The 27705-nt window shown below is 35.2% G+C and overlaps 1 protein-coding gene across 1 annotated transcript; it reads left to right on the top strand.

Moving 5' to 3' along the window:
• The first annotated feature begins 985 nt into the window (after positions 1-985).
• Positions 986-5287, top strand: TTL1 (tetratricopetide-repeat thioredoxin-like 1). Its single transcript, XM_028203243.2, has 7 exons — positions 986-2239; positions 2919-3114; positions 3212-3396; positions 3500-3833; positions 3914-4118; positions 4203-4309; positions 4437-5287. The coding sequence occupies exons 1-7, from the start codon at positions 1335-1337 to the stop codon at positions 4587-4589; spliced, it is 2085 nt and encodes a 694-aa protein (XP_028059044.2). The 5' UTR covers positions 986-1334; the 3' UTR covers positions 4590-5287.
• Positions 5288-27705: the final 22418 nt, after the last annotated feature.

The following is a 27705-nucleotide window of genomic DNA, read 5'->3' as shown; positions in this document are numbered from 1 at the left end:
TGTATAATTTTTGTTTTTAATTTTTTAATTGTGACACATTTGATTATGTATTTTGAATCGTGTTTCAAATAAGGACAATTGAAAATACCATTACTTAATTTAAAGGGTAAAATTGCTAATTTTAAAAAATACAAACTAATTTGACAAAAATAAATGTCAAAAAAATATTTTTAAATTTTTAAAAATTATTTTTACACACCAAAGACAAAATTATATAAAATTGATAATCTTTTAGGCATTTATTTATTTATTTATTTACTAAATTAATTTTTATTATGTGTTTAGATGATGATTATGTAATGGGTGGTTGTTAAGATTTTAATGTATAATCAATATTTTTTAGTTTTAGATTTTTTAATTTAATGGATTGGTTTAATAAAGATATCAAAGTTGTCGTCATATTTGACTTTTGAAAAAATAGAAACTAATTTAATAAAAATAAAAACAATCACCTATTGCATGATCATCATTTAAATACATAATAAAAATTAATTTAGAAAAATAAATAAATGTTTAAAAGATTTATCAATTTTACATAATTTTATCTTTAGTGGATAAAAATAATTTTTACAAATTCAAAAATATTTTTTTGACATTTATTTTTATCAAATTAGTTTATATTTTATTAAATTGACAATTTTGTCTTTAAAATTAAATAATGATATATTTAATTATCTTTATTTGAAATAAAATTTAAAATTTAAAGTCAAATGTATTATAATTAAAAAGTAAAAAATTAAAATAATATAAAATTTAAATTATAAAGACCGTTAATATAATTTATTATTAAATATAATAAAAAAATTGTGATAGGTATAACATTTTCACAAATTTTCAATTAAAAAACAACATAGAGTAAATTATGGAGGCTGACGGAAAAGAAAGAGAGAAATGGAAACCTGTCTCGTGAAGCAGCAAGTAAGAAAGAAAAGAAAAGAAAAGAAAAGAAAAAAAAAATATATATTTTACTTTTATCCTCTCACTTGTCTTGTTCAACTCTCTCTGTAAAACCCTTTCTCTCTCTCTCTCTCTCTCTAAATCTCTTTCCTTCTCTCTCTAACACTCACATTCATTCTTTGCTTCACCCTTTTAAATCACGAGATCCCCATCTTTCTCTTTCTTTCTTTTCTGTTTCTCTCTCTCTTTCTCTCTCTCTCTCTCTCTCTCTGCATGTCTTCTTCAAGGCCTCTCTGTTTCTCTCTGTATTGTATTGGTTGGTGGTGGTCTTGTAGCTTCAACGACAGACATTGCTGAAACACCAAAGCGCAAAAACAAAGCCTAGAGAGAGAAATCCAGCCAACTCAGAGAATTTAGCCCACATTTCTCGTTCGAAAATGACGCATTCTGGAAAACCCATCTCCGAACTTGAAATTGATACTCTGACCGATCGGTTTCGAGACTCTCTCACCTATGACACCGCCAACACCAACAAGCCCGACTTCAGAGAACTCGATCTGGGCTCACCAGTCTCGCCCTTGCGGACTCGCCACTCGGGCGGACCCGCCGCGAGTGGACTCACCACCACCACCGCCACCACCACAACCACAACAAGCAGCAGTTCGAGCTCGTCTGGATCGGTCTCGGGTAGAAATGGGTCCAATCAGTTATTCAAGAAATCCGATTCGGGTGGTAACAATCACTCTGGGGAGCTCTCGGGGTCCGTCGAGAGCTCCCCAACGGCCTCCGGAGGCTCCCGGGGCGTTAAACCCGGGCACCGGAGGTCCGATTCATGGAACTCTCCCCCGTTAATCTATTCGGGTGGGAGCTCCGTGAATTCGCCTACGGTCAATGTGCTTCCGACAGGCAATATATGCAAGTCGGGCAAGGTTTTGAAGACGGGAATGGCGAGTCGGAGCTCAAAACACGATGTTTTGGGTTCCGGAACCGGCAATTACGGACACGGTAGCATAATGCGGGGCGGCACCGCCGCCAAATTGGGCGGAGAAGGGGTGGTTGGGGGCGGAGATTCGGTGAGGAGAGTCATGTCGAGTGCGGATCCGGAGGATTTGAAGAGGGCAGGGAATGAGCAGTACAGGCTTCGGAATTTGGGCGAGGCGTTGAGTTTGTACGATCGTGCAATTGCGATTTCGCCGGGAAATGCTACGTACCGGTTCAACCGTGCGGTGGCGCTGACGGGTCTCCGGCGATTCGCCGAAGCAGTGAGGGAATTGGAAGAGGCCATTAAGTTGGATCCAGGTTATGCCAAGGCACACCATCGTTTAGGATCTCTTCTTATTCGGTGAGTGAGTGAATGAAAGTTCAAGTTTTTTTTATGCCTATTTGTTGCTTTATTTGCTCATGTTTTCATAAATCTAGGGAAATTTAATGTAATGTTATGTGGGTTTGTGTGAATTCGGGTTTTTTGTGATCTACATTGGTGACAATGGTTCTTTTCTTTTATCTTCTCTCAGATCTGTTTTGTGGGTTTACCTGTTTGGTATGTATGTGTAATTGATTTTAATGTTTTACCTGGTAAACAATGGCATCTCATTGCTATGTTATTATATCTTATTATGTTTAAGTTACTTAGATTAACGAATTAGCTTATTGGTCTTCTATGTGAATGATTTAGAATAATGGATACTGGTTTTGGATGTCTTTAAGATTAATTGCTTCGTGCGTTTTTGGTGGACTTTGCCAAATGTGTTTGCTCTTTTTGGGTATTTGAGGATTTTTACTTTCACTTCAAGTGCATTTTGGTTCTATTGAAATCATAATCAAGTTAAACTGTACCTTAAGTCTAATTTGTAGTATTTCATTCGTAAATCTTGAGTTATTGTCTTGGATCTTTCAAGAAGCTCTACCTCTATTTGTTTCAATGCTATGTTTGTTTTGTTTTGTTTTTAAGTTATTGCGATATCTGTTATTTTTCCTACATTATTGTGCTACAAGCAATCTAATTCCTGTTAGGATCACAGTCTAGGGCAAGTTGAAAATGCCAGGAGGCACCTTTGTTTTCCTGGGTATCAACCAGATGCAAGTGAGTTGCAAAAGTTGCAAGAAGTAGAAATTCATTTGAGCAAATGCACTGATGCTCGGAAGATTGGTGACTGGAAAAGTGCATTGAGGGAAAGTGATGCTGCCATTGCTGCTGGAGCTGACGCTTCTCTTCAGGTAAGGCAATGCCTCAAACTTTTACTACTCGTAGTGGTAGAGATATGCCATAAATCCAATAACTATATAATTTAACTTGTGAAAACAAATTTTACAGCTGCATACGTGTAAAGCAGAAGCCTTCTTGAAGCTTCACCAAGTAGAAGATGCCCATTTGAGCCTATCAAACGTTCCCAATTTTGAACCATCTATTTCCTCTAGCTCACATTCAAAATTTTTTGGGATGCTGTTGGAAGCGTACCTCTTTTTTGTCCAAGCGCAAATTGAGATGGCTTTTGGAAGGTGAGTTTGAATTTTTATTTATTTATTTATTTTTTAATGTCACAATAATAGAAGAACTAAGGGTTACGGGGGAGAGTGAGGATGGATGATGGATGTGTTGCAGGTTTGAGAATGCAGTTACAGCTGCTGAGAAAGCAGGGCAGATTGATCCTCGGAATATTGAAGTCTCAGTTCTGCTCAACAATGTAAGGCTGGTGTCGAGAGCTCGTGCCCGTGGCAATGATCTCTTCAAATCCGAAAGGTTTACTGAAGCCTGCTCTGCCTATGGTGAAGGCCTCAGGTTTGACCCAACAAACTCGGTTCTCTACTGCAACAGAGCAGCTTGTTGGTATAAGCTTGGGCTTTGGGAGCGTTCGGTTGATGATTGCAATCAAGCTCTACGTATCCAACCTAACTACACCAAAGCACTGCTTAGAAGGGCTGCCTCAAACAGCAAGGTAGGATTGCTCTTAATTTGGTAGAGCTCTCTAGTTTGTGATTTGATGTTTAAGTGAATGTTTGAACAATGTGATTATAGCTTGAGCATTGGGCTGAAGCTGTCAGAGATTATGAGGTCTTGAGGAAGGAACTTCCTGATGACAATGAGGTTGCAGAGTCTTTGTTCCACGCCCAAGTTGCGTTGAAGAAATCCCGTGGGGAAGAAGTCCATAACATGAAGTTTGGTGGGGAAGTGGAGTTAGTAACAGGTCTCGAGCAGTTCAGGGCTGCAATTTCTTCTCCAGGTATGTCATCCCACATTTGGTTGTTTTTCACTTGATTCCGCTATCAAAATCACAACTCATTGAATTTACAATTTGAAATTACAGGTGCTTCTGTAGTCCATTTCAAAGCATCATCCAATCTGCAATGCAAGCAGATATCTCCGTTTTTTGACACCCTATGCGGACGTTACCCGTCCATAAATTTTCTTAAGGTAAATTACTGGCATTTTATTTCTTTGTTGTTTTTGATGTCACCCAACTTGAATTTTTCTTAGTTTCTGCTTGAATAAATTTAAATAAAAACACGACTTAATGCATACGATGCTTGTTTCATGAAAGGTGGATGTGGAGGAGAGCCCTGCGCTTGCAATTGCTGAGAACGTGAGGATTGTACCAACGTTCAAGATTTATAAAAAAAGCAGCCGGGTTAAAGAAATGGTTTCCCCGAGTCCAGAGGTGTTGGAGTCATCGGTGAGGCATTATAGTTTCTAGAACAACACATGAGCGTACTACTATACTATTGTTTATCCTCCTTTTTTTCTCTTGCATTCTCTACTTCTAGCCCAACACGCTGAGCTTGGTAGGAAACTCTTTTTCTTCCATAGCTCTCTCATCACTTCCCATCCCCACCATAACCAGGATTATGCGTTGTCTGTGACATAAATGAAGCCTACTGCAGAATAAACTCTTTAGAAGTCGTTGCCATTGGAACCCCGGGAGATAATCTAGTTTTTTTTTTTTTTTTTTGTTGCTTTTTTATTTATTCATTCATTCCTCATTGCTCTCTGGTTCCATCTTCCTTCCATCACTCCCCCCCTTTTTTTTGGCCCTCCATAGTTCTTTGTTTTTCATTTTCTTGTAGGCTGGCCTTGTTCTAGTAGATATCTCCTTGGTCATTGAGAGTAGAGCAATGTGTGTACAATTCATTGAATCAGATCAGAGAGAGAGAGAGAGAGACAGAGAGAGAGAGAGATGGGTTGGTGGCTGGCTGGCTGGCTTTTAGATGAGGATATGTACATGTATATATAATGATGATATATACAAAACATGAAAGCCATTGAGGGAGATTTGGATGGTCTTGGTGGGTAATTTACAGGGTTGGTGAAGGAAGAGGATGAATATGATGTGTTGTTGATACTGTTATTTCTTTGCACAACCATTTCATCAATAAGAAATTGTCAATTTTTTTCCTTGTGTGATCTCAATTTTGTATTAATTGTTGGAAAAGACCAGGGATGCACTTTGTAACTAAAGAAAAAATAACATAATTTTATATTTTTTGAGTCATAATTAAGATAAAATAAAAAGTCATAATCAAATAACACATAAGGGATCATGAGTTATAATTAAAATAAAGTCATAATTAAAGAAGAAAATTAATTATAAGTTGAGGTGCATATAATAAGAGGTGTGTATAGCAGTGTATAGTAGAATTCTCTTTAATTGTTATATCTTGTTAAAGTTCCCTCTCTATCAATCTAGACCTAGCTAACATGATAATTTTTTTAGTTGTGTTAGCAATTTTAAATCATTTATTAATTTTTTTTTTATCAAATTTCTTATATAGATTTGTGATTTACGCACATGTGAGTTGGGTGGGTTTTACACTTATGTAAAAGATTTAGGTTTTTTGACTTTTTTGATTATTTTAGCTTGGGTTAAAAAATTTGGTTTGAGAATGGTTTTTTGATTTTTTTGAGAGAAAAATATAATGATTATAGGTTGGATGTGATGCTTTGTTTGTTGTGACTAAAATAATTTATTTTGTCTTTTGTAACTAAAATAACTAAAAAAATTCAAAAACTAACTTGTCAAACGGAGGTTTAAGATTGTATAGGGACCATAGTATTTTTTTAATTTTCTTCTTAGAGCAGGGGTAATATTGTCATAGTGAAAGATGGAGATTCTTATGGGGTGGGTTGGAAGGTGACTAAGTACACGAGTTTTTAAATGATGGTCGGTATCCTTATTAAGGGGTGGGATGGGTGGTTGAATAACCATTTATTACTGAGTTGGACTCTTTCTCAAGAAGGGAGAGAGAGTATGGAATGTGTATTAGAGGTGTTGGTGTACAAAATTAGAAAAAATATATATGAATAGTGTTAGAGACATTAAAAATTTTATTAAATGTCTTACAGGGGTGAGATTCACACAATGTCGGTTTTATATGAATCTCACATTTATGTGAGATATTTGGTAAAATGTTTAGTAAAATTTTTGAAATCTCTAATATTTTTATTTATATATATATTAGTATATCACCCGTGCTACGCACGGATTGTGTTTACAATTATCTATATATATGAATTGTGATTTTTAAATGTTTTCTTTTTTTTTCTTTTTATATTATATTAAAGTTTAATATTTTGATAATAATCATATGTGTTGGACTTTTCAAGAATTTTTTTTTATGTTTGTTCTTAATGTATTAAAGTGTTATTATGAGGGATAATAATCATATATGTTAGGACTTTTTAAGAAATTCATATGTGTTGGATTTCAAAGAATTTTTTTATGCTTGTTCTTAATGTATTAAAGTGTTATTATGAGAGTAAGACTTGGGAGTTGGGAGAAGTTAATAAATGTTAAGATTTTATTTTTTTTTAAAATTAAAAAATCAAGAAATTTAGATTGAGAGATTGAAATTCCCACAAAGTTTGGAACTAAAAACTTCTTTTTACTTAGTATAGATATATATTGTCTTGGTGTACAAAATTAGAAAATGTAATTTGGATTGATCTGTGTTGTGGGTTACCCTTAAATAGGGTAAAATTTTAATGCGGTCTTTTTGTCAATTACCTTTTAATGTTTTGGACGGGAAATGATATGTATGAAATTAGAGGGATTCAAATGAAAGTATAAAGAATTTATAAGGACTATCATTTTAATTTATTCATATATATATATATATATATATGTATATATTTTTGTGGGATAAATTATTAAAATTTTTGATAATGATTGGTGGTTACAAATTCTGTGACTCAAATGGTCCGAAAATGCTAAAACGACGTCGTTTTAGGTACAAAACAACTTCGAAAATGCCAAAACAACGTTGTGTTGACATTTTCGAGCCATTTGAGTCACAGAATTTGTGACCACCAAACATTTTTCTAAAACTTTCATGGGAGTTGCATGTCATATTTTTTTGGGTTCAAAATCTTAACAATAACTATTATTCAAAATGTTAACAATAATTATGGAGTACTCGCATTTGAAGGTAAATGTGAGTTTTAAGTACAAATTACAGAGATTAAAGTAAACCTTGCAATTTTTGTATTATGATCATGTGTATTCAATATTTTTTGTTTTTTTAGTCAATAGAGAATATAGAGGATATAAAAGAGAGACTCTACTAAACCCAATGTTAGGTGTTTAATGTGGAGATGAGATGTGATATTACCTAATATGGATAGTATATGTGAATATGGAGGGTAATGGGCTCTCTAAACCCCCACCATTTTATCCTAAATACATAATTTATGTCTTGTTTGGAGGTCAAATAGTTGCTAATAATTCATTAATATTGCTGACTCAAAAGCCCTTACAAATATTGTAATCACATGTAAGCATTTAATAAGTTGCTACCTCCCAAACAGTCCCCACCCTCGTCATAAAATAAAAAAACAAAAAAAAAACATAGTACTAAAAAAGAAAGGTCCATAAAGCGGTAAGTGTCAGTGCTAACATGCGCTTGATGAGTCCGCACCATCTGTCCTGGCTGTCAGCTTAGGTCGACTTTTTGTGCCGTTGCAATGAATATGAATTCTCCTTTCCATATATGTATACTAGCCGAATAATATTTGGTAGTGCGAGACTTTCCTCCCTTTGAATTTTTTTAATGTTCAAAATGACATCGTTTTGAACATTAATTTGGTTTTTTTTTTTTTTTTCCTTTTTATTTTCAGTCTAAAACTGAAACGCAGGGGAAAGAGGAAGAGGGAGAGGGAGAGGGAGAGAGAAGGAGAAGGAAGAAGAGGGTTGCGAGCCTCGCCGTCCGCTCGTTGCAGTAGCAGCAACAGCTCCAGCTCCGACCACCGTCTCCGCCTCCGCCTCCTCCTCCCTCGAATGTTATGCCCTCTCCAGTCCCTCCTCCTCCTCCTCCTCCTCCTCCAGTCCCTCCTCTTCCCTCTTCCTCCTTCTTCTTCCTGGTTCTGATCTGAAAAAAAAAAAAAAAAAAAACGAAGCAAAAACGGCATTGTTTTTTGTTCGGGGGATTCGGGGGAGGAGTTTCAAGCTACGTAGCATCATTGATACTAGCCTATCACTCGTGCTATGCACGGGATAATTATAAATATTTATATTTGTTTTAGATTTTTTTTAATATATAAATTATGTTTTTTTGAGATTTTTTATAAAAATAATTTAACAATCTTATCATTAATCATAGTATATGAGAGAAGTTGAAAAGGGTACTGCAGTAACTATACACAGATTGTTTCTATAATTATTTATATGAAGGGATTTTAAATGCTGATCAAGGATTTTGACCAAATCAATAAATGTAGGCATGTGTAAAGACATGTGAATTGAAAAAAATTAATAAATGCTGGTCAGGAAATTTTGACCAAATCAATAAATGCTGAGTTTTTTTTTTAATAAAATATTTAGAAAATTCAGATTAGGAGATAACTTCAATCATACAAATCACAATTTTTTTAATGTTATCTAACTACAATGACATTTTTCTCATAATAAAAAAAATAATTGAAAAAAATAACCGTTAAAATAGTAAATAAAAAAGATTATTTAGAACCATTGAGCAAACTACAATCATATTTTTCTTTTTTTCAGTGTTTATGTTTATCTAACTTCAATTACATTAAAAAATAAAATTATAAACAAAAGGAGATAATTTCAATATTACAAATCACAATTTTTTTAATGCTATCTAATCATCATCAATAATTAACAAAACACAATAATTTATTTTTCAAAAAACATAGTGAGTTAAAAAGATCAATTACAATTTTTTTGGGGTCAAAATACAATCTAATCATCATCAATAATTGGTACATTATGTGACCGTAATGAGTACAATTCATTTTGTTTTTCAAAAGACACAGTGAGTTAAAAATCAAATCACAAATTAAGTAAATTGATAGTTAAAAAAACACAATAATTTTTTTTCCAAAAAACACAGTTAGTTAAAAAAATCAATTATAATTTTTTTTTTTCAAAATACAATCTAATCATTATCAATAATTGGTACTTTAAAAATCAAATCAGAAACAAATCAAATCAAATCAAATTACAAATATTTTTATGCTATCTAACTACAATCATATTTTTTCATAAATAATTGTAAAGAAAAACCATTAAAACAGTAAATAAAAGATTAAATCACATTACAACAAAGAACTATTGAACAAATTACAATCACATCACATTTTTTTCATAATCAAAAAATAAAAAAATGAAAAAAAAACATTGACTAACTACAATCACATTAAAAAAAAAGAACCATTGAACTAATTACAATCACATTTTTTTCTTTATGAGTATTTTATGTTTATCTAAATTCAATAATATTAAAAATAAAATTAAAATAGTAAATAAAAATATTAAATAACATTAAAAAAAAACATTAAACTAACCACAACAATCATATTTAAAAAAAAAGTCATTGAACAAAGTACAATCACATCACATTACAATCACATTTTTTTCTTTGTGAGTGTTTATATTTATTTAACTTCAATCATATTAAAAATAAAATTAAATAGTAAATAAAAAAATTAAATAACATTAAAAAAAACCATTGAACTAATTACAACAATTATATTAAAAAAAGAGCCATTGAATAAACCACAATCACATCACATTTTTCCCATAATAAAATAAATAAATGAAAAAAGAACTATTAAACTAACTACAATCACATTAAAAAAAAAAAAGAATCATTCAACTAATCATAATCACATTTTTCGCTTTGTAAGGGTTTATATTTAGCTAACTTCAATCATATTAAAAATCAAATTATAATTTTTTATTCGCTAGACAAATCACAAATATTTTTATGCGCCGTCTAACTACAATATTAAAACAGTAAACAAAAGGAAAAGTTAAGAAGGAGAAAACAAAAAGAAGACTTACGGTTTGCATACGTGGTCACTGAAGTTGAAAGTGTAGAAGTGAGAAGTCAAGCATGAGAAAACAAAAAGGAAACTCACTGTTTGCAATAGGTATGTGAAAAGTTAAAAAGAGTGTATGTATTGGAGAAGTTAAAAAGACTTGGAAAAATTTAATAAGTGTTAAGTCTTTTTTTAAAAAAAAAATCAAAAAAATTAAGAAAGTAAACTAACTATAACAATCATATTTAAAAAAAGAGTCATTGAACAAACTACAATCACATCACATTACAATCACATTTTTATCTTTGTGAGTGTTTATATTTATTTAACTTCAATAATATTAAAAATAAAATTAAAATAGTAAATAAAAAGATTAAATAACATTAAAAAAAATCATTGAACTAACTATAACAATTATATTAAAAAAAAAGAGCCATTGAATAAACTACAATCGTATCACATTTTTTCCATAATAAAATAAATAAATGAAAAAAAACTATTAAACTAATTACAATCACATTTAAAAAAAAAAAGAATCATTCAACTAATTATAATTACATTTTTCTCTTTGTAAGAGTTTATATTTAGCTAACTTCAATCATATTAAAAAATCAAACTATAATTTTTTATTCGCTAGACAAATCACAAATATTTTTATGCGCTATCTAACTACAATATTAAAACAATAAACAAAAGGAAAAGTCAAGAAGGAGAAAACAAAAAGAAGACTTATTGTTTGCATACGTGGTCACTGAAGTTGAAAGTGTAGAAGTGAGAAGTCAAGCAGGAGAAAACAAAAAGGAGACTCACTGTTTGCAATAGGTATGTGAAGAGTTAAAAGAGTGTATGTATTGAAGAAGTTAAAAAAACTTGGAAGAATTTAATAAGTGTTAAGTCTTTTTTTAAAAAAAAAATCAAAAAAATTAAGAAATTAAGGTTCAGATATTGGAACTCCCACAAAACTTATGAGTTAGAGATAGATATAAATAAATAGATAGATATAGATATAGATATTTATATTTATATTTGTTTTAAATTTTTTTTAAATATACAAATTATTTGTTTTGGAAAAGGTACTGCAGTAATTATGAGAAAAGTTAAAAAGTCTTGTGGATTGAGAGAAGTTAATAAATGCTGAGGTTAATTTTTTTTTTAAAAAAAATAAAAAATTAGAAAATTAGGATTGACATATTGGAGGTCTCACAGACCTTGAGGGTTAGAAATTTCTTTTTACTTAATATATAGTATAGATATTTTTTTTTTGGTAATCTTTCCATTTCATTAGGTTTAGCCTTAGGTATTGGGAGAGAAGGGTAATATGGGAATTGAAGACATTGGTTCTTGGGTAATAATTTGAAAGTAGAAAGGAAAAAAAAAGAAAAGAAAAGAAGTGAAACACATGAAATATAATTACATTATATATATATATATATATTTAATTTATGAACTAAATATAGTCTTTCGCCCTTGGCAACATCACATTTTAATCTAAAAGTTAAAAAGTTATTAAAAATTCAAAAATTCAATAATTATAAAAAAAAAGTCCATATTCATTTTTTTATACTTTTTACACATCTTATCGTAAAAAATTAAAAAATCATTCCAAACATATTAATTTTTTTATCTTATATTTTAATAAAAAAATTACTAAAATAGCCTGTTTCTAGGCCTTAATATATAGAATGTGAATCAGCTTGCTTGTTTTCATTTTTCAGAAAACACTTTTAAGCAAATTCTACTTTCTTATTTTTCGTATTTTTTTATTTTTACTGAATTTTTTCAATATTTTAAGCAATTTTTTTTTTTACTTCTTAGACACATCTAACATAAATACAACTAAAAAGTAAAAAAATAAATAAAAAAAATCTTTTAAAAATTTACTAAATACCAAAAATATAAAAAATACAAGAATTTAATAAATTTTTTTGTATTTCTATGTATTTATTAATTTTTTAAAATATTTTTTTACAAATTTTTTACTTTTTAGATACATCTAACTAAGTTGCATCTAAAATAGTAAAAAAAATGTTTAAAATTTTAAAAATATTCACTAAAAACAAAAGAATATAAAAATTAAAAAATTCAATTTTCAAAAAACTTAATCCAGAAAACTCAAACCAAACACACTGATTATTTTTCTAAACTATTTTTACATGTGCTTTAAGAAAATTGTGTCCTGTCATTTTATTATGGTCTATAATTTACCCTTTGCACATTTATATCTTTTATTTATTTTCTAAATTTATATCATTTTGTTTGTTTGGGTATTAACTATTCCAAAAAGAAGAGAAAAAAAAATTCAATTGTTTAAATATTATTGAACAACAATCAATTATTCGAATGTATGTTTCCAGCTATGCATTTTTGTTCGATAATTAATATTTAAATAGATAAAATGGTGTGGATTTAAAAATATTATGGTTTGTAAAATGAAAGCTTTCATATATTTTGTGGTTTTTGTTGGTTATCTATCCTTCTGTATATTTTGGTCGAAGTTTTTTACCTAGTGAGTTATAAACATAAATATAAATATAATGATTATTATATTCAATTATATATATATATATATATATATATAAGACATTATCATAAACATTTATCAAGCCTATAAAAAAATCACATATAAAATTAGAAAAAAATTAAGTGTACATAAATGGGGAGAGTCAATTGTCAATAGATTAAAATAATAAAAAAATTATTATAAATTATTATATCACTCTCTTTATTTTTTTAACATATTTTTTTTATAAAAAATAATTAAAATAGTCAATTTTCTAAGACATTGTACTTGGTGAAAGAGAGGTAGGGAGGTCCCATTTGGTAATAATGATTTTGATAGGGGGTTGTAATGCAAGTACACATGTAAAAATTGTCCCTTTCAATGGCATTGAAAGAGTCTCTTCCTATCAAAAAAGAAAGAGTCTCTTCCTTTGGAAGAAAAATGAATTTTTGATCTTTGCATTTACATTTCCCAAATTGGTAAATTGTTGTGACTTTTGGATTAGTGGGAGATGAATCTATGGCCTCTTTTCACAAGAGATTAAAAGTTAATTTTTTGATTTTTAATTTTTTTTGAATTATATTAATTCTTTATTTTTTTACATATATTTTTTTTAAAATGTCAAAATAAAATTAAGGGGTTGTTTGGAAAGTGTTAGATTAGTATATTTTTAACTTTTTACAAAAAAATATAAAATATGAGTTAAGTTTGAAGTAATGTGATATAGAGATGATGTGACTTAAATAAAATGATTGTAACATAAATAGGATAATGTGCTAAAATAACATGTGCTATTTTAGCACATGGCAAAAAACCACTAAAAAGTTAATTTTTAATCTACTTCCCAAAACAACCCTATATATAGAGAATAAGTAATGTTATATAAATAAAATATATATATATATATATATATATATAATTTTTATATATAATAATATGATTCATTATGAATCATTTATTTCAAAATAAAAATCATTAAAAATAAATTTATTTACAATAATAATATTGTGACATCATTCTTATTAAGTTTTTTATATAAATTTTATATATATTTGGAATTGTTCATAAAGAATAATAGGCAAATAGCAAAGTAGAAAATGTAGGTGCAACAAGAATAATTGAGGTGGAATAATTGGAAATAAATGCGCACTAGTACAATTATTTATTTATTTATTTATTTATTTATTTATTTTGGTTCAGTTGGGAATCTTGATTTTGGAGGGTATTTTTTGGGTGAATATTTTTGGAGGTTATTGTTGGGGAGTATTCACTTTAATTATTTGAATCGATAAATGTTTTTTTATTTTTTATTTTTTCCCACAATATATATAAATATTCATAAAAAAAATATATTGATCAAAGCACAGTTGTCCAAATCAATATGCTCAATACATTTTATAAAATGAATAGCTGATAATAAAAAAGTCCCATAATTCTCAAGTGAAAAAATTTCCAAGCCTTATTCAAATTAATGATCTACGTATAGTATAAGGCTACTAAAAAAAATTTAACTATAAATATGTAGGCCTTGTTTGGGAAGGGGTTAAATTTGCCAAAAAGACACTACAAAAATCAATTCACTCTTTCTATTTTTTTCTCTTTTTTCATAAAAAATTAAAAAGTCATTAAAAAAACAAGCTCTAGATTAGTAAAAAAAAAAAACTATAAAAAGTCAACTCATTCTCTATATATATTTTTTTACACATTTTTTTGTTAAAAATTAAAAAAATCAATTCTCAAACAAATCTGGATGGTTGAGGAGGTGTTGTGTGATGAGAGATTTTGGAGTTGTAAAGGGAGGGGGAGGGAGGAAGGGAGATCCAAAGGTGGTGTTTGTTTGGAAGGATTCAAATATGAGAATGACTCCGTTGTTTGATTCAAAATTTTTGCACTGGATTATGAATCTTAAATCTATGAGATTGTTTTATCCCAAGGGGGGGACAATCTAGAAGATAACTTATCTCATGGGATTATATAATGAAATTATATTTTTGACCCTTTACTATTTAATATCTTTTTAAAAATAAAATTTATTTATTAAATTATTTATTTTAATAATCATATGGTATTAATTATACTTAGTAAAATAAAATAAAATTTAAAAATCTCAACTACAAATTAGAATAAATTTATATAATTTTTATTAATATTCTATTTATTTATTTTTTAAAAAGTTCTAGTAAAAAAATCAAATAAAATTTATAATTCAGATTTAATATTCCTATTATTTAATAAATAATTCAAAAAGGCAAAATAATTTTTTAAGCATTTATCATTCTCCATAATATCCCTAACAAACATATGATTCAATAAAATATCCAATCCAGACATTTAATCTCATGACTAAACAAACATAGGGAACAAATCCAGTCTAACCAAACAGTCCAGGGACAATGTAGCCCACGACTAATAATGTGGTGGATTACACTCCCCCCATATCCATTCCGTCCAAACAAACATGCCAAAGTGAAAGAGTAATTTGGTTCTAATTTTTTGAATTCAATTTTTAAAAAATTGAATTTTTAATAATTCGTATTTTTTTTGTTTTGTTTTTAGTAGAATATTTTTTTTACTTTTTAGATACACCTAACCTATACGTATGATGTACCTAACAAGTAAAATATTTTAAAAAATTAATAAATACACAAGGATACGAAATGTATTGAATTTTTATATTTTTATATTTTTTAATATTTTTGGTATTTAGTGAATTTCTTTAATGTTATACTTTTTAATTGTAACTAAAAACTAAAAAAAAAAATATTTAAAATTGTGGGGACATATTTTTTGGATAACAACACGTGGCGAAGGTGGCACCAAAGCGCCAGCCGAGGTGCCACGTGTTCTAATCATGACGCCGACATGACCTCGGCTAGGCCGAGGTTATCTGCAGAGATGCCGGAATCCGGGATAAACGGATAAGCTATAAGAGTCTTAGAATGGAGGAGGACTTTAGCTTGGATAAAAATAAGGCTCTTAGGGAGTTTATCTTTATCTATTGGAGAGTCAAGGATGAGCATTGGGCCAGAGTCTAAGGGAAGCTAGGCTTCTACATGGATCAAGTTAGTGATGACTATAAAAGTAAGACACCCTCATGGGTCTAAGGTACGCTTTTTATATTCTAGCTAGTGAGTTAAGCACTAATTATTATCTTTGGGAGATAACTGAGTACTGACTTGATCGTCGGAGTACCCCTGGGCGGACGAACCACCGCCGGAGTCTTATTTTTCTGTGACATGTCGTTCGGGCGCAATCTATTCTGCAAGTGCTCTCCAGCTGAGTGCCTGTGGTCAGAAAACAACACACACAATTTGGCGCCGTCTATGGAAATGAAAGGAGAATAGATGGCCAACAACGGACAGAAAGAAAAGGTTGGGGACGACATCTCTACTGGGAGTGGTAAGCACAATGACCTTAACGTGGAGAAGGATAACTACAATGAAGAAACTCGGGATCAGAACCCCAGAGAGAAGGACGTCGGCCATGAGGGAGACGTACCAAAGAAGGCAGACTGAGGCAGGTATTATAACGAGAACGACCTTCAAGTATGGAAAGAAAGGTGCCTGCGGAGGAACAGAGAGATGAGGGGAATGCCGAACAAATTGGCGGACCTGCAATCGGTCGTCAATTTCATGATGCAGAACAACGTCATGCAACCACCGTTTCTGTTACAAGACACGCCGATTCCAGCGGCCAAGAACAATGCCCAGAGAGGGGGGCAGAAAACAGTCCCTGTGGTCCCTTAGTACACTAGGACCAATGAACTTCTCACCGACCTTCAAGGGAAGTCGGGTGAGGAGAGTCAATGAAGGGAGATTCTCGGAGGATGCATCGTACCAAAGAAGCCAACCCCAAATAACATCGGCATGTTCAAGGGAAGGAACTTTGTTTCGACACAACTAATGGAGAGAGGTCCAAGAGGACTCATAAAGACACCGGGAGTAGCGCGCCCAAGAGGCTAAAATCCGTAGATAGCTGAGCTCTTAGACAGATCAAGGAGGATCTGAGGGATTACCTCTAGAGGAAGCAACAAGATGTCGAGATAACCTCATCGATCAAGCCGATAACGCTGTTATCGGTGGAGTTGGACAAATTTGAGGCCCTGAAAAGGTTCCACATGCCGAGATTCTAGATATACGACGGTAAATCTGACCCTAACTTTCACGTCGGCTTGTACCTAAACTCAATGGCACTATACACTGGGAACGAGCCGTTGCTCTGTAAGGTGTTTCCCTCATCCTTTGGGGAAATCGCATCAGACTTGTTTCACAAGTTGCCGAAAGGAACTGTGAAAAGCTAGGAAGGCCTAGCTGAGATGTTCGTGGCTAGATTTGTGACAAACAAACTACAACCGTTGAGGGTGAACTCCCTAATGGTTTGAGAATAGGTGAGGATGAAAGCCTCAGGGCTTATGCCAAGAGATATTATGAGGTATTCAACCGAGTACCAGGATGTAACCAAGAGGTGGCAGTCGTGTCTGAGCGATGATTGTTTGCTTCGAAAATCATTGGCAAAAATACTGCCAAAAAGTATGGAGGAACTAATGGCCAGGATAGAGAAGTATGCGAGGGCCGAGGAAGACATGCCGGGGACAAATGTGTCAAAATAAGAGAAGAGAAACGGCTCGCCGAAGCGAGGCCGAGGTAACACTGGATACAACAAACAACAGACATGATTGAGGGCTGCACAGGCAGTCACTACGGTGTTCCGAATTCCGGTTTACAAAGTCTTGGAGAGAATCCGGAATCAGCCCTATTATAGAGCACCAGAGAAAATACCTGGAGAATTTATGGGAAGAAGTCTGGGGAAGCACTACGCCTACCATAATGAAGATGGGCATTTAACTCAGGGGTGCAGAGCCCTAAAAACACATTTGAAAGACCTGGTAAGACAAGGTCATTTAAGGGACCTAGTAGATGAGGCCAGGATAAGGGAAGAGCAAGCGAGACTGCCTTAGGCACCGGCAGCACCACCTCCCCCAGCACCACAATTGCAAGCAGGCAGACTTCGAGTGATCAATGTGATTCACTCGAAAGTCAATGAGAACGAAATACATGGGGAAACTCAGAAGGTAAAACACTTACAGCATGTGTATCAAGTTCTACAGAAGAGACCTAGGGCAGACGAGTGCTAGGGACCAGTGTTGTCCTTTACTGAAGACGACCTAGAGATAGTGCAGCATCCACATAACGATTCCTTGGTAATATCCCTCCAGATTGGAGAGTGCCAGGTAAAGCGCATTCTGATCGACCAGGGCAGCTCTTGTGACATCATATATGTCAGATGTTATAAGGAGCTTGGCCTTCACTAAGATGATCTGGAACAATCCAATGGTCCAATGGTCGGGTTCAATGGAATGCCGACGTGGCCCCTGGGGGCAATAAGTTTGGATGTGCAGGCTGGCACCAAGAAGGTAAAAACTGAGTTCACAATAATTGACACTCCCTCTCTTTACAATGCTATCCTGGAAAGGCCATGGCTGCATACAATGGGGGCTGTTCCCTCAACATTGCACCAGCTGTTGCGGTTCCTAACAGAACATAGAATTGAGGAGGTTAGAGGAGATTGGGTGCAGACAAATAATTGCTCCATGACAGCAATGAAATCCAACTGCAACATACGAGAAGCAGAAACAGCGGAGATTGAAGATGATGACATGGAAGTCATTGAGGACGTCGGCAAAGAACTAGCCGAGAAAAGTGAGGAAGCCCTGAAGAAGATCTTGGTCCAGCAAGGAGATGAAGAACGCTTCTTCCTTCTCGGCTCAGGCCTGGTCGAGGAGGAGGAAAAGGCTTGAGAGCAAACCATGAGGTGTTTGCTTGGACACCATACGAGATGCCTAGCATTGATCCCGAGGTCACTTGCCATAAACTAAATATGGACAAGTCGGCCAAACCTGTCATCCAGCGAGTAAGGAGGCCTACGTTGATGCATGTTGAGGGAGTAGAAGAGGAAGTGGGTAAACTTCTGGAGGCCAGAGCTATTCGAGAGGTAAACTACTTGACATGGTTATCAAACACGGTCGTTGTGAAGAAAAAGAATGGGAGGTAGAGGGCCTACGTGGACTTCCCCAGCCTAAACAAGGCTTATCTCAAAGACAGTTTCCCACTGCCCAATATTGATCAATTGGTAGATGCCACCTTAGGGCATGGAAGGATGAGCTTTTTGGACGCTTATACAGGGTATCATTAGCTAGCCATGTACCCTCCAGATGAGGAGAAGGCTACATTTATCACCTTTAAAGGGCTGTATTGCTACAGAGTAATGCCTTTTGGGTTGAAAAATGCAGGAACAACTTACCAGAGATTGGTGACTAAGATGTTCAGACATCTAATAAGCAAAACAGTGGAGATATACATTGATGACATGGTCGTGAAGACCAAGGAACCTGAGAATCATCTGGCCAACCTGAAGGTAGTCTTTGATATCCTAAGGACATTTCAGCTCCGACTCAATGTATCGAAGTGCGCATTTGGAGTTGGGTCAGGAAAATTCCTGGGATACTTGGTCACCAGAAAGAGCATTGAGGCAAACCCAGATCAAATCAAAGCCATCTTGGAATTAAAGAGCCCAACGTCGGTAAAACAAGTGCAGATGTTGACTGGAAGGGCTACAACCCTAAATAGATTCATAAGCAGAAGTTCTGACAAATGCAAACCTTTCTTCAGTTTAGTGAAGAAAGCCATAGACTTCTTATGGAGAGAAGAGTGCGAAGTCGCCTTGGCCGACTTGAAGAAATACTTGACCACCGCTCCAGTTCTCTCAAATCTAGTACCTGGAGAGGAGCTGTTCTTATACTTGGCAGTTTCAGAGCATGCAGTAAGTGCAGTGGTAATCAGGGAAAAAAAGGGAGAACATAGGGCAGTTTACTACATGAGTAAAACCCTAGCAGATGCAGAGACCAGATATCTACCTTTGGAAAAGCTAACACTAGCTTTGGTAATGGCCTCCAAGAAGCTGAATCATTACTTTCAAGCCCACAAGATTGTGGTGTTAATTGAACATCCTCTGAAGTCCCAGTTGCAGCTAGGAGATCTGACAGGCGGGATAGCCAGATGAGCAGTGGTGTTGGGCCAATATGACTTGGAGTTTAGACCCAGAACAACAATCAAAGGCCAAGTTTTGGCCAACTTTGTGGCCGAGTTCACACTAGGCGCCATCATACATCGGGCTTCGTTGAGCCGGGGTATACGATGTCCAGGTGAACAAGAAAAAACCCAGCTGGGGATAGCAGAACAGAGGAAAGAAGAGAAACTCAGGTCCTGCAGTATTTACGTTGGCAACTTCTTTCGCTTGTTTGTTGATGGAAGTTCAAACCGACAAGGAGCGGGGGCATAAGTATTGCTAGTATCACCGAATGGACAGATGCTGGAACAATCCAATCATTTGGGGTTTAAGGCCTCAAACAACGAAGCAGAGTACGAAGCACTGATTGTCGGATTAAAGTTGGCAGCAGCAATGGAAGCCGACGAGCTAATGGTCTTCTGTGACTTCCAGCTTATCGTCAACCAGGCAACAGACGAATACAAAGCTCGAGATGTAAGGATGATGACCTATGTAAAGGAGGTGGGCAAACTGATGGCATTGTTCCAAAATTGCCGACTAAAGCAAGTTAGCCGAGATGAATACAGCCATGCTGATGCCTTGGACAACCTGGCTAGTGCAATGAAATCAGGAGAGGTAAGGACAATAATGGTTGACTACTTGTTAGGTCCAAGTGTAGAACCACTGAACACAGAACATGAGGCAATGTGTGTGGAGATGGGACCAAGCTGGATGGATGCGATAATAGTATACCTCAGAGATGGAAAACTGCCAGATGACCATAAAGAAGCACACAAGATCAGACTGAAGTTGGTAAGATTCAGTCTGACAGCAGAAGGGCATCTCTACAGAAAATCTTTTAGTGGTCCCCTTTTAAGGTGTGTGCATCCTTTACAAGTTGAAGACTTCTTGTATGAAGGAGTATGTGGAAGCCACACTGGGGGCAGGTCTCTTGCTCATAGGGCTATTACTCAGGAGTACTGGTGGCCCTATATGCAGAAAGATACTGAAGCTTATGTCAGAAAATGTGAGAAGTGTTAGAGGTTTGCACCCTTGATATACCAACCAGTAGCAGATTTGAACCCAGTGTCCAGCCCTTGGCCATTTGCCCAATGGGGCATGGATCTTGTTGGACAACTACCTCAAGCAACTGGACAAAGGAAGTTCTTGCTAGTGGCAACAGATTACTTCACCAAGTGGGTTGAAGCTGAACCCCTTGCAAAGATTCGAGACATTGATGTAAGAGCTTCATATGGAAGAACATCATTACCAGGTTTGGGATCCCAAGAGAAATAATAGCAGACAATGGTACGCAGTTTGATAGTAAGCTAATCAAGAGCTTTTGTTCAAAGTACAAGATCAAGAATTACTATTCCACTCCAAGTTTTCCTCAAAGCAATGGACAAGCAGAAGCATCCAACAAAACTATTCTAGATGGAATTAAGAAGAGGCTAAAAGCAGCAAAGGGAAAGTGAGTGGATGAGTTGCTCAATGTACTTTGGGCATATCGGACTACGCCGAGAAGATCAACTGGGGAATCCTCATTTTCCATGGCTTATGGCACATAGGCAGTAATCCCATTAGTGGTCGGCATCCAACGGGTCAGAACCCAGGGAGTGGAGAATGGGACTAATGATGCATTTTTAGCCCGAGATCTGGACCTACTGGAAGAAAGAAGGAAAAAAACAACAATTCAGTTGGGGGCATACCAGCAGCAGCTTGCTAAGGCTTACAATAAGAAAGTGAACCCACGAGAGTTTTAAGTCGGGGACCTCGTCCTAAGAAAGGTCGTCGGCAACAAAAAGGATCCCAGAGAGGGCAAGCTTGACCCAAATTAGGAGGGACCTTATAGAATCATCTCGGTCTTGGACAATGGAGCACGTCGGCTTAGAGACAGTGGAGGCAAATAATTGCCAAGACCCTGGAATACTTACAACCTGATGTTTTTCTATCATTAGATTTTTTATTTTTTTAAAGTTTTTTGTTATTAGCCAAAGTAATAAATAAAATTTTAGCTCGATTTTTAATATCAAAACTTGTGTAATACGACTGGCCAGTCACTTGGCGATGTTTCTAAGTGAAACATGACGAATAACTTAGACTTATTATATGGCAGAGTTGAATCATACTTGCATATAATATAGTTGAACTAAGTTGGCGATATTTTTGATTGAAACATGACGAATAACTTAGACTTATTATATGGCAGAGTTGAATTATACTTTCATATAATAGAGTTGAACTAAGTTGGCGATGTGTGGACACCCCATTTTTGACCTTCTTAAAGACTTGGACGTCATCGTTTGAGTGCTCGGTGATTGCGCATGTTCACGCTCGTTTGGAGTCCTCGAGGTTTTTGGCTCTAAGTCTTTGAACTCTCTTGGTTTTGTGCTTGTTTTAAGCCAACTCTTGGTCCCCCCTTTTGCCTGGAGGGAGAAACAGTGGTGTAGACCACTTTTCTGCCCTGTCGACCAGTTTTCTCCCTTGCCAGCCAGTTTAGGTGGTCGGTCGGCTATGGTTGATGGTCGGTCGGCCACCTTAAGTGGTCTGCAGCATGCCACCACCTTCTCCTCTCTTGGGAGACCCTCTTTTTGCCCTGTTGACCAACTTTTGTCCCTGTCGACCACATTGGGTGGTCGGTCGACCAGGTGGGGTGGTAGGTCGACCCCTTTAACTGGTCGGCTGCCTTTCTGCACTTTCTGCAAATATTTTTGGTACTAGCTGTGCCAGCTGTTGGGCATAGAATGCATCCCTCCTACACGTGTAGGGAGGGATTCAAGCAAGCTTTGGTTTGCATATTCTATATAAGAGGAGCTATCTCCCATTTTCAAGGGTTCAGAATTTTTAGAGACAAAAATTGACTCTCTCTCTAGAATTCTCTCTGTATATATATATATATATATATTGTGCTCCATAGTGCTTAGAAGTGAGCTTTCTTCACACTTTTGCACACAACCTCTTAGCCAAACACTTCTACCTTGTTGCTGAGGTGCTTGAGGGTCTTGTGGGAGCTTCAAAAGGCTGGTTTTTGGCTCAAGAAGGTGTTGTTGTTGCTGTGCTTCAAAGGTAATCCCATTTTTCCCTTTTAAAGCTTTGTTTTGGTTACTCTCTTAGCCACCTTTGCATGCTATTTTAGGCTTAGCTTTCAACTGCAAAAAGTTCTATTTTTAAGTGTTTAAAATGATGGTTTAAGGCCTAGTTTGAGTTAGGAGTGGTTTATCCCCTTTGGTGGCTTGTTTTGCCTTGCTTTGTGCCATCTTTTAAGGCCTTTGGGACCATCTCTTTTTGGCCTTCTTACCACTGAAACTCAGAGGAATTTCAGTGGTAGAAAGGTGGTTCTGAGGTCCCAAATAGGTGGGGGTGGTCCCCCCTCATTTTCTCTTGTTTGCATGTGTTGATGGCCCATCAAAAGAGCTTGTGTTTCTACTTCTTTGTGGCTTTGTTTAGGCTCATTTTTATGAATTTTTAGACCTGCCATAATTCTGTTTTTGGTTGTCATGGTCAACTCTTGTATGCTCCTTGCACTTGTAGTGCAATTTGGTTCACTAGCCTAGTGTATTTGGTGTTTTAGCCTATTGATCTAACATGCGTATGCTCTACTCCAGCACATTTTTGGCTATGTTTTAGCATGCTTTAGGTCTGATTTGAGTAGTTTCGGTCATGCATGCTTGGCTTTGCATAGCTATAGTGTATTTAGCTTTGCTAGCCTTGCACTTTGGGACCTCTAACATGTCATATTTGAGCTTTTTGCATGGCATAGCATCATTTGGCATGTTATTTCAGACCATATACCTCTGCCATATTCTTGCATTTATCACTCTTTCAATACTTTTGGAGAATTGTGTCTTATGCCTTGATCATGAGTTAATTTGTATGCATGCTTGTTGTCATGACCCGAACTCGCCCCTGTAGATTAAGGTCATAACCGACCAGTAATCATGAGATTACTTACGACCTCAAACCAAAAGAAGTGTATAGCAACAGAGTGAAGAGGCCAAAACGGAAGCAATCTTAAAAATTTTGTCCAATGAGCTATGCTCACATGGCATGTCAAAATATTTCACATATACTTAATAATAACTAACACCACATACCAGTAGTTAACATCTTGTATACCCAGGATCATTCAAACACATAGTCAGCTAAACTAAAAGCTTATGCACATAACCGGTCTATCATGACCAATAGAAATAGAAAAAGGAATACAAAAGATCATAAACAAAGCCTCTTGCGTGAGGCACCTGGGCTGACTTTAGAAAACTCGGGTTTCTTTCTTAAATTCCACTAAGGCTGGGGTTGAACGTCCCTTTGCTCACCTACATACATATAAATGAGAGTGAGCTAACGCCCAGTGAATAATATCAAAATAAAGAGGTTAATGAATGAGATTCGTTCATAAATGAATCATACTTGTAATGTACATATTTGAACCACTATTCTCATTCACACCAGATCTATAAATCTCAACAAAGCAAAATGACCTTAGGTCCAACACATCATGTCCATATGCAAAACGACCTCAGGTCCAATTCTTATATAAAACAATGCGACCTCGGGTCCATCTATACGAAACGACCTTTGGTCCAACCAACTCTCTATTCAAAACAACCTTTGGTCCAATTCGAACACATCAAACGGCCTCAGGCCCAATTCAAACATATCAGGCGTATCAAACGGCCTCGGGTCCGTTCTCTTTATATTCATATCCATGCGCATTTCATATTCATGATCATGATCCCTTTCATTCAAACGGCCTTTGGCCCATTACGGTATTCCAACATATCAAATGACATATTCAAACGGCCTTTGGCGCATCTTTGCATTCATGTCTAACGGCCTTTGGCCCAATCGTTCATATCCGACGACCTTTGGCCCAATCATTCATGTCCAACGGCTTTTGGCCCAATCATTCATATCCAACGGCCTTTGGCCAAATTCTTATATATCAAACATATCAACGGCAAACGGCAAATGGCAAATGGCAAACGGCCTTAGGCCCAATTCAACTTTATCAAACGTATTAAACGGTCTTATACAAATTAGGCATATAGAATACTCATTCATATTTCAAATCAACAAATCCATGGAGCTTATATAGAAGTAGTATTTGGAAAGTGACATACTTGAAAATATCTTTATTAAGATATTACTCACAGTGATCTGCCGGCGGATTTACTCTCGTGCTCGACCCTACACATTTCATGAACATAATGGGTCACAAACGATTCCATCCGTTCTTAACTTATGCATTCCTCTTAGGCATCTTTATTATCTTCTTACTCCATTTACAATGTTCAATGCATGCCTAAGAGTGCTCAGAAATGGAAGAGAACGGAAAATGAAACACAAAACATCTTTACAAACTTTCTGAAACAGGGCTCCCCGCTCGAGCGCGGCTTTGGCCGCTCGAGCGGACCCTTTAGGTCTGCAAAAGTACTGGTTGCCTCATATTCACGCTCGAGCGCTAATTCGGACGCTCGAGTTGAGGGTCAAACATATGCCTTGGACGCTCGAGCGTGATTCTCCCCGCTCGAGCGGACGACAATGTCTGCAAAATTGCTGGGAACCAGCATTTCACGCTTGAGCGGCGTTTTCCCCGATCGAGCGGACATGCCAAATTCTGGGTTTTCCAAAACTGTTCTTGAAGTTCAATTTTGATGTTCAAAGGCTCCAAACTCATGATTTTGGTTCAAAAACATGCAAACACATTATACTACATGAGAATATAAGAGTATGAGACCAAATTGTTCAAAATCATAACCCGATTCTCAAATGAATCCTCATTTCTTTTGTATGATCAAAACCCATGCATTCAAACTTCATACAAAATTCATATCTCTATCAATTCAACATGCATGTTAGTCTTTGACCCCAATTCCATTTCAATTAGCACCAATGATGCTCCTAACCATGAAACTCAATAAAACTATGCTTGCATGTATGCTTCAATGCTTAATTTTTCATAATCAACATATTTCATGCTAGCTTATGCAAATTTATGGCAATTTCCTACATGCATGTGCATTTTAGACTTCAATTTCATCATAATTAACTCAATTCAAGTCCTTGATCATCATCTAACATGAATTCACAAAATCACAACTTAAACTCGTGAATTTACTCACCTAGGAGCTTCAATCTTCACAAATTCTTGTTAATTCTTGAGTGTAGCTTCCCAATTCACAATCTTTGAGTCAAAATGCACAATTCTCTCTCTTTCTCTCTCTAGAATCAACACACTCTCTCTCTAGAGAGCAAATTCAGATTTTGAGCTCAAACATATGGTGAGTTTAAGTGTATAAGGGTCTATTTATAGGCTCATCTAAATAGACTTGATTAAGGATAATTAATTGTACCCAATTCAATCAGTTTAATCTAATTATTTTGATTCAAACTAATTTCTAATTAAATTTCACTACAGGCTCTAAAAATTATGCCATTCACAATGGCGTAGTCAATTTCGGGTTCTGTAGCCGATAAAGCCTTCAATTTTCAGTTCAAAGCACAAATTCTAACAGATTTTCCTACGGTGAATAGATACAAAGCCAAAATCACATATAATCATGCAATTAACACCCAAATTCACATTAAACACATAATTACAAACATAATCATGATTAATTAACATAGTACAAGACACAGTTATCACACTTGTCTAAGCTTTTGGGCTACCATCTCAGCATGTTTTTGGTCTTATTTTGCCATGTTACAACTCTGATTTTGATTGGTGGAGTCACCCCTTGCTTGGTTTTGGTACTTGTAGTGTAATCCCACTCATTGGCCTTGCATGCTTAGTGTTTTGGCTTACTATGCTAGGTTGTTTTGGCTACACTCCATCATGTTACTAGCATTGTTTTGACCTACCTTACGACTGTTTTGAGTCATCTTGGTCCTTTAGGGCTTGCTTGATATGGCTATGGTGCAAGTGCCTTAACTAGTCTTGAGTTTTGAGCACTATAGCATGCTATGCATGTGATGTTTGTATGGTATGACACCATTTAGCATGTAATTTCAGTGTATATAGTGTAGTCACATTCTCACATTTGTCACTTCTTCATTATGTTTGAGAGTTGTGCTTTTATGCCTTGTTCATGGGCCAATGCATGAGCATGCATTTCTTGCTTTTCATGTTATTATCTCAGCATATTTCAGCCACTGTTTTGGCACATTTAACCTCTGTCCGGGGCTGGTTTGGTCATTTAGGCTTAGTATTGTATGCTTATAGTGTTATGCTCTTTGCTAGCTTCAATGCTTTTGACTCCGAGTATGTCTTGCATGCATCGTCTTCGTGTTTAGATGTCATTTAGCATCCTATTTCAGTGCTGGAATATGCACCATTGCATCCCATTCTTTGTTTGTTATATCACATTGAAAGTGGTCTTAAGCTGCTTGTTGGCTTGAGAACGGAATTGAGGCGTTCGTGTCTAATGGTTTTAACCTTCTCTTGAGGGTTTTCACTAACCAACGACATGAAGTTTCTTCCATGCTCAAGGTGCTTGTGGTTTAGACCCTCTTTCCAATTAGAGGACTCTCACTTTTGGACTTAACCGATTAATAGACTAATTGGTAATCTAAAATGTGTAAACAAAATGAATCAAGTAAAACATGGCCAAGATAACATGTTTGTGATGTATTGCGTGTGTTTGGATCAAACTTTAATCCAAACACGAGAAATGTGGGACGTTTCATACTCATAGTTATGCAACGTGTCACATTTCTCGGTCGTCGACGCCCTTAATTATGCATGATAGGGTGGAGGCCTTTCGAGTCTTATGTGTGCATTCATTGAGTTTTGCGCAAGCTCGATCCTTTGGCCACCATGCATTGAAGATGCTCGGTTGGCGGCTTGAAAGTCAAGTGCCATACTCTTTTAAGCTTGAGATATGATAAGAAGTGTAGAAATGCATACATTTCCTTGCAAATATACTATCTTGCCTCTGCTTGTGCTCTGTTGCAGCAACATGAGGAATTTCAGCCCTCAAGGTGTTCT

This window comes from Camellia sinensis, chromosome 8, assembly GCF_055761805.1.
Source record: "Camellia sinensis isolate YWXY chromosome 8, ASM5576180v1, whole genome shotgun sequence".
NCBI classification, from domain to species: Eukaryota; Viridiplantae; Streptophyta; class Magnoliopsida; order Ericales; family Theaceae; genus Camellia; species Camellia sinensis.
Note: the sequence above shows the minus strand (reverse complement) of the source record. Positions and strands in the feature narration are given on the sequence as shown.